At 45.7% G+C, this 12492-nt stretch overlaps 1 protein-coding gene across 2 annotated transcripts in view; it reads right to left on the bottom strand.

Moving 5' to 3' along the window:
* Nucleotides 1–12492, bottom strand: part of LOC126516760 (piwi-like protein Siwi) — a 173529-nt gene that overhangs the window by 21328 nt on the left and 139709 nt on the right. For both annotated transcript variants that reach the window (XM_055063976.1, XM_055063977.2), the window contains 2 exons: nucleotides 6324–6498; nucleotides 3700–3853 (listed from right to left, as the gene is read on the bottom strand). In XM_055063976.1, coding sequence (XP_054919951.1) covers nucleotides 3700–3853; nucleotides 6324–6498 — 329 coding nt within the window. The remainder of the gene's footprint in view (nucleotides 1–3699; nucleotides 3854–6323; nucleotides 6499–12492) is intronic.

Genomic DNA, 12492 nt, shown 5'->3' with positions numbered 1-12492 from the left:
TTGCACAGTGAATGCAAACCATGTCATCTTCCCTCCAACTTTAGCAGCCTACTGATACTAATTACATTTTCTATAATTGTACATTCGAACACCTATCCTCACAGCTGAATAAAAAATGTTTACGTGCAATATTAAAGAAAGGATACATCTCTATGTGCTGTTTTAGTAAATGATCGGCCATTGTGAAAGACAAAACAGCGCAAGCCGGTCAGGCCTTGAAGGTGTCCTAGCTTACCAACGATTCCAATCCGACGTTACCACACCCCGGCATCCCCATGCATATAACAGCAGTGAAAGCAGTTTTCCATCTAGGTATATTGCAAAGAACTCCATGAGCTGTCGACCACACTGCCACAATGAAAACAATCCAACTTTAATTCGTTGCTACAGATGTGAATTTTTTTCCTGCACTAGTATTTTGCGTTACATCAGAATGTTACAGCATCACCGTGTCATGGCAGACCTGGCTGGTGTTAGCTTCACCTACAACATTGTCGGCAGCCATTAAACACAGTGGCTCGATTGACACTAGTGATGGTCGATTAATGACTAATTCACCATTTTAGAGTTTAATAGATTAATCACTTTCGATACATGGCTTTCCCTAGATTAACGGAAATTTCTGCCGAGCACTCTTAAAAAGGTTGAAACACAGTTATCTACTTTGGTAGGACCCTATTTGAATGCTTGAGAGGTGGAACCAAGTTCGAAACACAAGTGTGTAAGCATTTGACAAAGTACAATCTAACTTTTTAAGACTAAATATCGTATATACTCGCATAATGAACGCACTTTCTTTCCCATTATACCGAAGCAAAGTTGGGGGTGCGTTCATTATGCCGGGTAAACTTCATGGTGACATTTTCGAAACAGCAATAATTGACAAGTAAGACGGTAATGATTTGGAACATGCGTAAGATAATTTTGCAGTAAAAGTACATGTACGTATACCATTTGCAAACCGCAACGTAACTCCGCATCGGAACCACCAGACCTGCCACTCAGGTCGCTGATTCCTTCATCCACATCGTAGTTCCACCACAGAATAAAGAACCAACATGTCAGCTGTGCGAAGTCGGCGTGGCCTAGGCCAATCTAATCACGCGCGGCGAAACTAAACGCACGCACTGAACAGCGTTCCGATCGTGCCCGAAGCCGCTTCCGGCCATTTGCAGTTATCGCAAGCGTCACATTGAAATGCACATCGGTTCTGACAAGCATGCTGTGTGCACCTCTTTCCTCAACTGTCTTGCTCATGCATCAGCATGTCAAAGTTTATCGGTGTCTCATCATCGTTCCCGTTTTGCGAGTAGATAAACCCTATGTCGATTTAAGGCCCATCACACACACACAAATTCGACACTGCACCCGACTATGACCACTATGCTGACCAAGGGCCAGCAACCTCTTAACTCTCCCGTGCACTGCGCCCGGCCACGTATGCGCTGTAATATTGCGTCAACGCAAAGTACATAAACTGCACGTGTTGCAGAGAGCCAGTTGCGTTTTTCTCTCTCTCGACTCGCGAAGTGCCTTTGCGCCGGTACTGGTGGAAAGGATGCGTTAAGCATTAAGTGCACTTGCTTTAAACACGTGCGAGAGTGAAAGATTGTAGTCTCTCCGAAAAACTACAGCACAGCCATTCGATCGTGAGACTGCACAGTAGCAAAATTGGGAATGCGTTCATTACACAAGGGGGAAAAAAAAGATTTCTTGCGACTAATTTGGGGGTGCGTCCATTATGCGAGTAAATACGGTACGTTTGTGGACTAGCAGCTTTTGAAAAGATGAACAATATATGTCATAAAATGGCACTTGGTGCACAATTAAGTAAGCAACATGGCACTAGTGAATCCCTGTACAGTACAGTAAAACAATAAGGAAAATAGCAAAACTGAAAGGTGAAGTCCAAATGAAGTATGCACAGGGGAAAAGAAAATTACTGGTCTAGGACTTTAAACCACATGCTCTTCTCTACAGAGCGGAGGAATGTCAATTGGCTGGGATATTTGGGGGAAACAGACATTTTTTTTTATGTCCACACAACCAGCATGAGAGAATAGATGCTCGGATGCTACAGATTTGCTGGAATTGACATGAGCTCCATCGCCATGTCAAAATACAAGCTCCAAACTGGCGTGCAAGCTGTGTTACATCTAGGAGTGGCACGACAATAAACAACTGGGTTGCTATATTATGCCTTGTATTACAATGGCATTTCAAGCCTCTGGCTTCGGGCCCGCCGTGGTTGCGTGGGCGGTGTGGGGGAAGAGAGGGGAAGCGCTCGGCTTGGCAACACTCATAAAAACAGACGACAATCTGTCTACTACAAGCTGCACAGTCACTGCACATGTTCCGTCATTCCAGTGCGATTTCAAAATTTTAGCACCACTCCTGTCAAACTCTTGAAAACGATTAATCGAACAGGTATAATCGATTAGGTTGATTAAATGAAAGGTAGACAATGATGAAGATTAAATCGTTTTGCGACACACATTTAATCGAGAAACCGATTAATCATTAATCGATATTACCAACCCTAACTGACAGCTGGTGACGTGCAACATCTTTTAAAACAGCCAAGCATTGACCCCTTCCTCTCGCTGCCATTGCTGTTATACATATAAAAATTCCGTGCTAAGCCAGGCATTTCTGCACACTTGCCAGTCGCTGCACGCAATTTCTCATAATGGCATCTCGGCATGTCGGCAGCATGCAGGCCGGTCCACTTAGCCTATATTTATTCCCCTTTTGTGCCACCTCTTTTCTTTCCTTGCCACATTTTTTTTTTTCCTGAGCCGCATCCTCCTTATAACACTCAAACCTCCTTATAACAAAATAGAAGGGGAAGCTGAAATTACTTCGTTGTATCCAATACTTCGTTGTACTGACTATTGCCATTTAATGCAGTGTATGCTCAATAGTAAGCACCACTTTAAACCCACAAGGAAGACGACGACTCTGTGGCCTGTCGAACCGCTACGCAACAATGTATGCAGGGAAAATTCGATAAAGCAGCAGCAGCAAAAGGCTGCACAACATTGGCAACACGCAACTGATGCGGGCAACACGCAACTGATGGTCTTTCGCTTGCACTTTGCACTTGACTCCCTCATATTGTCATGAAGCCCGTACAAGTATACGGCTGACAAAACTTGGCACGGTGCCACAAATGCGGACGTATACGCAGATGCGTTTGGCCGTTGAAAGTGAAACTATCTGATCTGCCATTTTCTCATTGCCCCATGGCTCCACTGTGTGAGAGCGCCGGCTCGGCTTGACCGGCTTCGTGGTGGTTTCACACAATCTCAGCGGTCATGCCTAGCTGCGTCAGGACAGTGCGGAGCACCACAGTAAGGGAGAGTCATTAGGAACGAGAACACAGCTTTTTGTAAGCGAGAAAATGAGGAAAATGAAAAATCAAAGTGGTGCCACCTGTTCTGGACCAAAGTACTTCTCTCATGGGACATTAGCACTGGCTGATTTACTGAGAACGCCACAGAGAGAGGTCATGTGGTGATTACACCAACTCTTTTGTTTTGGCACGGGTGGAGGGAGGAGCAGCAGGACCTTAAGCAGCAATTTTTCTACACAACAAAGCACACCGAAAAGGACAGACTTCTGGAGGAATTATATATCTAGCTTGGCTCAATATTTCACTCCAGTGGCTCTTTAGCATGGCCACAGCTGTGCACTTACTCTCGCCCCGGAAACATCTCGGTCAGTAGGCTCTGAATCTGTCCCACTTCCCACTCCTGCACCTGCAGGAGCTGCCCATCCGAGACACCATCGCGGAAGAAGAGGATGCGATCAGGAGCTGTGTTGTTTTCCTCCTGGTACTGCTTCAGGGACACTGACAAGACACAAACATTGCAGTTGGAGCTACAAGTCAATTCACCTCTAGAGTCCGAACCCCACATATGCTTGCCGGAGGGCGTAAGCTCATGCCTGCGGCCTTGCGTTAGCTACACCTCATGAGGCAATTCACACCCATACAAGAGACGCACTATGGCGTGCCCAACTGGCCGACTAATAGATGTTATGACAGACACTGTTTTGTACCTCATTATTGATAGTGCTTCAAAATGCTGGAATACTCATAATTACAAGTGATTTTAGAGTCGTTAATTCAGGGCAAAAAGTAAAGAAAATGCACATTCTCACATGACTTGCATCTGCCTCATCGAGTGTTAAACCCCTGTAAAGTGGGCAAGTGTACTTACGGAAAGCGTCACTCGATTCAGGTGCACTTTGTCAAATCTAAACGTCGCAAGTGGAGTGTCACTTGCAGAAAAGTGCGCTCCTCTCGGAGTGCATTCACGGAACACACTTTGCTGGCCGAGTGCATAGCCTCGCTGCCAGGGGTTTAAATGGTACAAAATGCAATGCATAAAAAAAAAAGGACATACAAGTTCACTTTAGTTGTTGAACCAGTTTTTAACACAATAATCAGAATAGAACTCGCTCATATTCTGTTTTAACAGGATCAAATGCCACTTCGTCGCATACCATCATGCTGTTCTAGATTGGCTAGGCACTCGTCTTGGCCGGTATTGACTTGCAACTCTTATAATAAAAATATTTAGTTTTTTTTAAAATAATATGTAGGAAGTTTGTTTTTATTTATAATACAACATAAAACAATCACTTCTCAATCTACATCTTAAAAAACTTGCTCTTAGACTGCCGCCATTTTTTTAAAGTTTACTGTGAGTGCGCTCTGTTTTCTTGTTTAGCACCTTGTGGTCTAAAGTGTCGAAGTGCATTCCCTGTAAGTGCACTTTAACTTGCCTGCTTGACAGGGGTAACATAGAGTGTGGGTGTAGGCCCGTTGGTGATTCATGATGTTGGGAAGTTACCCCAAGGAACACACGAGACTTAAAAGAAAGGGACAAAACGAAGTGGTTTACCACTATGATTGTCCCATCCTTCAAGTCGTGTGTGCTCCTGCAGCAACTTCCCTACATCTTGACAGGGGTATTAATTGTACGATGCCATAGTTAGCTGTGTAGCCAGGCGCGTGGGAATGCAGGGCAGCCAGAGTGCCGACACCTGTCTGGAACAGATATCTATGCTCATGCCATGCTTGGACATTTATGATCTATCCTGCACTATCTGCGCATGCCAGCAAGCATACATGTGGTTTGGGCTTAACATAACAGCAACACTTTTGTAAACTAGCAGACAACTTTCTGTGGCGATGGAAGAAAAAGCTATGACGACTAAATTCAGAAGTGCTCTTGCTTATGCGTGCTTTGCCTCTGTAGTTTTCCTTTCATTGCCAAAGAAAGTTGTCCAAAAGTATATAGTAGCTTATCTGCTGCCAGTCTCAATGTCACCCATTTGGTTCCTGTGATGACACACAGTAGTGTCATGTGCTAGCATGCACATTTTGTGTCTCATTCTTGTCTGAATCGCAACCAGCAACAACTAAAGTTTCCAAAAACAAAACACATGAAGGAAAATGTAAAACACTTCACCAGATGGAAAGGCCTCATTAATGCGGACATTATTGTGCCACTTGGCTCATTCCCCATTTCATAAAACTTTCCAATTCATAGAGTCCCTGTTCCAACCACATAAGATATCAGCTGTTGCAACAACGACTCACAGTAGACAACACAAAATGCTGTTGCTGCTGTAGCCCTGAACCACCTTCTTAGAGGCTGTGAATTATTGCAGCTTAAGCTGGATGCAGTTGCTAAGCAGCTAACTCCTTGTGAAAGTAGAATGAAGACACCAGCGCTGCCAGTACAATGTGCAGGACTCATTGACCCTTTACGGACGAGTGTGTCTACAGGGAGCATACTTGAAAAAGGTTTTCTTGTCGAGTTTCAGTATTGAGCACAAAGTTCCGGGCAAAATGTCTTCAGCCAACATTGAATGACAGGCAGCAAATGCATTTCTTGGCTTAGAACAGATTGCAGGACGAAGACGTTTGACACGTGACCCACTTTCTTGTAAAAGCATTGTCAGAGAAGGCAGGCCGATGCAAGATTTCTAGCTGGAGCATTATCATACATGCTATGCAAGGCAAATGCAATGTACACCTATGGTTCACATATGACGAGAGCTGTATATTCAACTACATAGGTAGCTTGAGGTGAAACGCACTTCCACTGCTCTAACCTGGTGTTGTCCCCACTTTGCTGAAAAAAGTATCCACAAAATATTTTTTACTTTCTTTGATTATGCTTAGTCTTGTGTACCTTACATGAAAAATAAACTTTTTTCCCAAGTATTTATGTCTCGTCCCTTAAAAGGTTAATATCATGTAAGTGCAGTTCGTGTCTGGAGCTGCCGCAACTTATGAGAGCACTCACAGGCTAGATGCGTCTTCAGGGCACTCCCCAGCTCCTGGTGTGTCTGGTGGAAGCTGACACGAGAATACCAGCGGGTCAGGGTTTTATTCAGGCTGGCAACGAAGCCACCAGCCGAGAGGCCCTTCTGACGGCAGTCATGGTAGGTGTCATATCCAATGCACATCACACTCTGGAGCTGCACGTGACATCATGAAAACAAAACAGGAGGAAATTGAAGATGCCAGTGTGTTAGCCAGTGCGCAGTGAAATCAGCCAATAGCTTATGTTTTATTCCATAAATACTTTATACAATAACCAAAAATTGTTCAGCATAAAAAAAAATTAACAGCTACTGTTTTGTTCTTTCTTTAGTGGGACTTAAAGGGCCCCTCAACAGGTCTGGCCATATTGAGCTGACAAGTGCAGAGCATACAATGTGCACTAATGATTATGTGTGCCAAGTATTACATTACTACTCTACTCGGAAAGGTCTGAAATTCCAATCTGAACGCCGTCTTCCCTTTTCCTCGCAGCGACCGCGCTTCAAGATGGACGATGACGTACAAGTGTTCCTGCACCTACGTACTAGTGTTTGCAGTGTGACATCAATCATCGAAACACGCGACTTCGAGAGTTGAATGCAAGGCAACATTTGTTATTTGTATCATCTGTTGCTTAATTAACAAATTAAGGCTTAGAGAAATAATAAAACACACAAACCAAATATGAATAGTGGTATAATTCAGTGCTACACGAATACTGAGGCAGAACAAACAGATCGCAGATCATGATCATGCACTGGAACATGGTAGAAAATGGCATGGTTTTGGTACCTGCGTACGTGACCGCATGACTGTGGGAACAAGCAGACGAAGCAGAAGTACATCTCTGTTGCTTCGGTACAAAGTAAAACAAAAAACACGCAGACATTCCATTTGTCTGTTTTATTATTTCTTTAAACTTCAATTCGTCAATGCAAGCAACAGATCGCACAGATAACAGACGTCTTGAATAATTGTTGAAGTCACGTGTCACCACGAGCAACGTCACACTGCGGACACGATTATGTAGGGGCAGTGGGCACAATTACATCACCGTCCCTCTCAGGGCGGATTCGCCGCGAGTGAAGAGGAAAACGGCGTTCGAATTGAAATTTCAGGTCTTTCCATGGCGCGCAGCGATGTAATTCTTTGCAAACACGATCGTTCGCGCACATTGTACGCTCTGCGCTTGTCAGCTCAAAATAACCAGACCTGGTGAGGGGTCCTTTAAAACACCATGCAATAGGAAAACAACAAACCGCGTCTCTGGCTGCTGTAGCACCACCAGCTTGACGTGCGTTGGCATCTCGAGCAGCAACGATCCGTATGACGCTTCACATTACGTAGATGTTAACAATAGCGAGTGCCAAATTTTCTGTTACTTCGAACCATATGTTTTCCTGGTTAGCATGTCTTTCTCGCGTTTCTTCCAAAACATATGAACAAGCTTCTACTGTATCTCTTTCCACGTTATATATATATATATATATATATATATATATAGAGAGAGAGAGAGAGAAAGATAGACAGATTTCAGTGATGAAACTTGATCCCGGTGTTTTGTACATACTTTGGTGCGCTTTTAAAAACTGAATCCAGAGTAAGATTCATTTGGTGTGTGTGTCTGTGTGTATAGGAAAAGAGAGAGAGTGAGGATTGGAAAGATCCTTGCAGTTGTGTCACCTGGGATTTCCTGTTTTTTTATTTAATGCGTTAAGGGCATGCTGATTTATAGTAAACTATTACGTTGCATCTTCCGACACAGATGCAAGAACCTTTGTTCGGCTATGCTTGATTTCTGTCGTTTTATGAAGAATTTCACCAAAACCGCTCATCCACTCACCGACTTACTCAAGAAGGACATTGCTTTGACATGGGGCCTTGCTCAAACCAAAGCCTTCTATGCCCTCGTATGCTTGCTCATGGCTCCCCCATTACTGGCTCATTATGATCCACCTGCCGTCACTGGACTCCACACAAATGCCAGTGGTCATGGAATTGGGGCTGCACTTGTTCAATGGCAGCGTAACGCAGAACGCATAACTGCATATGCCAGCCACCTCCTGTTGCCCACTGAGGAATTTTTCAATTATCGAACGGGAGTGCCATGCGTTAGTTTGGGCAGGTGCCACATTCTGCCTTTACTTGTACGGCCTGCACATTTTCCGTGGTTACTGATCACTAAAACTTATGCTGGCTCTGCTCACTTAAAGACCCCACTGGACAATTGGGCAGATGGGTGCTACGGCTCCAAGAATATTCATTCGCTGTTTTATACAAGTCAGGCCATTTGCACAAGGATGCTGACTGCCTCTCCCGTCATCCTATCGACCGCCCTGAATATGATGCGCATGACACCCACTTTTGCGTCCTGGCAATTTCTGATCTGCATGACATCCATACGGAACGACAGCATGATGTCAGCCAACACATTCTCATCGTCTCAATTCGAGACATTCGGAGCCCATGCTGTATATGTTTGTGCTCCGCAATGTTATCTACTGTGGCAGTTTGCACCCTGAAAGACCAGAATTCTTACTCGCACCACACCATTTCCGGACATCAGTTCTTGAGAAGTTGGACGACACCTCTACTGCAGGTCACCACGGTATTTCGTGTACTTACGACCACGTACGGCGACGCTGTTACTGGCCAGGCCTGTACCTCTCTGTGCACCGCTGCATTGCAGCCTCTGCATTAGCGCTGCAAAAAAAACCTGACGTACTGCCCGCTGGACGCCTTCACGCCAATGATGTGCCCTCAGAACCATTCTTTTGCATTGGTCTCGATCTTCACGGCCCTTTTTAGATGTTGAAATCTGGCAATATGTGCGTCGTTGTCATGACTGCTTACACGACGCGATCCCGCGAGCGTTGCACACAAGCTGTGCAACTGAGGTGGTAGATTTCCTTTCGCATGACGTCATCCTCCATCACGGTGCACTCTGGCAGCTCCTCACAGTGTTTAAACACATTCAGATCGGTTTTGTAAATAATAAAGAAACTTCATTTTTGTGAGCACTATGATGGCAGTGATCACAATCAATATCACAATATGAAGCACAATCACAATGTGGAGGCTACCAATGTGAAGGCAACCATAGGTTCATCATCGTCACAGAGCCTATGTGTCGTACAGCGAGTTTCGGCCGCTTACATGTACCTTTTGAATAGTAAACTGCATTCTAAAGTGTTCTTTTTCAAGCAACCTTTCTAACTTACAAGTAGTTAAAATATTGCCAATTGTTCATTCAAGTCGCTAAAAAAAATGCTCATTGCTAAATAGAAAACTTTGCAGTAAACAGCGAGAAAATTGCTTAAATGGCCACATTAATTATTGATAGATTATAAAAAACAAACCTGATTTTGTGTCTTTAAAGATTGTTAGATTAGACGGCCCCATCAAACATGGGATGATGCAAGGGATGGTAGATTAAACTTGTTTTGGACTGCGCAGTGACAGCTTTCTTAGGAATGCAGGCTTGAAAGGCACGTCCCACAGGCGCCTTGCTTCACAAAGTATGGTAACCTTTAACCGCTTAGTGTAGCTGGCCGAGCGTTATCTGCTACAGCACATGGCGGCGATGCCCTAGAGAATTCTAGCTGCCCAAGAAAAAGGACACATAATAAAGAAATTGTACCTATGTGGGTGCAATTCTGAGAGAAAACATGGCATCAGCTGTTGTTTTGTTGGATTTGTCTGTGTGAAGCCGACAGTACCTGCTTTCACAAGTGTGTGTGGGGGGCGCAATTGGCCTACTTTTCCTCTTCACTTCCGACTGTGGGAGGGGGGCATGCCTCCCCCGAACCAGTAGATAGACCTATGCCAAGCATGGTGTCAAGCACGTACAGGCAAATATAAACACATCTCACTCGATGACCACGAGCACTCGCTGTCGCAACGCTGGCATGATGAGTGCTGGCAGCGAGAAGCGAATGCTTGGTGCTGCCTCAGTTTAACCGCAAGGATGCCTTCTACGACCACATAAATGAAGGCAGCCTTCAAAGTGCTGGGAACCTCAATTACACTATTGAGGTTCAATTGCACTATTAACAGACCAAGTAGCCCGAATTGATGCCTAGATCAAGACTAGAAAGACTACTGCAGACTTGCAGAGGTGGGAAAATTTACCAGCTGTTACAGAGTAGACCCTGTTTGCTACATAATTAAATACTCATGATGAGTGCTCTGAAGAGCCAATGCGGCAGAGACTGTGTGCAGATGGTGGAGAGAACAGACCCCCATTTTCCGGCCTTCAAGCAGCTTTCTGTAGACTCGAGTAAAGTTTGTTGGGATTCTAGACACCATATTCCCGGCTTCCAAAAGCTTCCTTTCTTTTGAGGAGGGGGGGGGGGGGGCAAACGACCTGCTTTGCCCCCTTCCCCACTTCTGATAGTTTGGAGGAGTAGGTACGCCTATGTTGCTAATCACTTTAAAGCAGTGATTTGTCATGTTTTTGACTAAGTAACCTTCATCAGTGTGGTCTCTATCTGGTTGTTTTTTTCTGCCTAACCGCTCACAGCTGTGCTAAGTTGCAGTATATTTGTTCTTGCTGTGCACAAGTCTTTGAATGTAGAAGTTCTGTACTTTGTAATAGCTTGTAGCAACGACGTACCGTAATTACCCGCTTAATGAACGATTTTTTGCCCCAATTTACCGAAAGAAAGTCGGGGGTGCGTTCATTATGCGGGGTAAATTTCATGGAGACATTTTCGAAACAGCAAAAATTGAAAAGTAAGATGGTAATGACTTGGAACATGCATAACTTATATTTCAGTAAAAATAAATGTATACCATTTGCAAACCGTAAATTCACTCCTCAACGAAACCATCAGACCTGCCATTCATGCCGCTGGCCACTTCAACCATATCGTGGTTTCACCATAGAAAAATTGGAGGACGCTTAAGCTTCACCTTCAAGAGTGGAATGCGATAGCGTTATCACACCCTGTTTGCACCGCCCACTCATTCACTCGGCATGCTCTTGAGTCACACAAAGACGAAACGTGCGCCTGAGCAAGCGGAATGAACCAAAAAAACTCGGTGTCTTGGAGAGAGAAACGATCTACGTGAGCCAAACGTTGTGATTGGCACGGACAGCTAGGCCGCGATGCGCCATGAAGGCTGTTACGTTTCGCCTACGACGCGCGGTATAGCCGGCGCGGATGCAACGGACGCCGGGGCTTCGTTCAAAGCGGCGGACATTTTGGCCCGTTCGGAGCTCCCGCAAAGCCTCCCCGCCAAGCGCGTCCAGGCGTGTTTCAGTGCCACGTGTCTTCGTGTGTGCGTGTGTGTGTGTGTGCCCACGCTTGTCAAAGCGCGGCAGCCGGGGAGAGGAGCTCCCCAAGTGTGAGGCGAGGAGGTCTGACCGGCGCCGGTTTGGCGGATGCGTCACTACACTCGTCTCAACGTGTCTCTCAGCCTGTCCGTGCCCGCCGTCACGTGGTCTCGTCACGAGGCCTCCCTCTTGCCCTCGACTCCGAGAGTATAAGAGCAGCTGCTCCCGGACGCCGAGAGAGGCTCCGATTTCTGCTGTTGAGTAACGTGCTCTCCCGTCTCTCCACTTCGGTCGACCTGACCGCTCGCTCTTTTGCGATGCTAGAATAAACAAGTTGTTCTGTTACCAGTCGACTCATGCTTTGCCGGGACCTTCGGATGCTTCCAGTTGTGCCCCAGGCCGCCAGGCCAACGCTACCCTTGGGGCTTGCGACTCATTTGCAATAACGGGCGTCAGCACTGAGATTCCAACAACTCGTGCCAGCGGTGCGATATGCAACAACTGTCTGACAGCGGTGAGATCGCGACAATGGAGGCCAGCAGCGAAGATATGCGGTTGACTGTATGCTGAGCAGCACAACGACCATCCGGGAGCAGTGCAACGAGCCCTGTGTGATGACTGGTTGCCTGCAGCGGAACGACTGCGCTGAATTCTTGGCTGCGAGGTTTGGTGAGTGCGGGACTTTCTTCTTCTGAGTTTTGCCAGGCTTTTGTTAGTGTCAGAAACAGAGCTGGTAATTGTGGTTGTCGTTGCTGCCGGGTTAGTTTGCGGCAAGACAATAGTAGGCAGTAGAGAAAGCAGCATTCAGAGCAGCCATGGATTTGAAGTCGTTGCGCAAACCGAAATTGCTGGAGCTTGCAAGAGAGTTGGG

This window comes from Dermacentor andersoni, chromosome 1 (assembly GCF_023375885.2).
Source record: "Dermacentor andersoni chromosome 1, qqDerAnde1_hic_scaffold, whole genome shotgun sequence".
Classification (NCBI taxonomy): domain Eukaryota; kingdom Metazoa; phylum Arthropoda; class Arachnida; order Ixodida; family Ixodidae; genus Dermacentor; species Dermacentor andersoni.
This window is presented reverse-complemented; position numbering and strand designations above follow the sequence as displayed.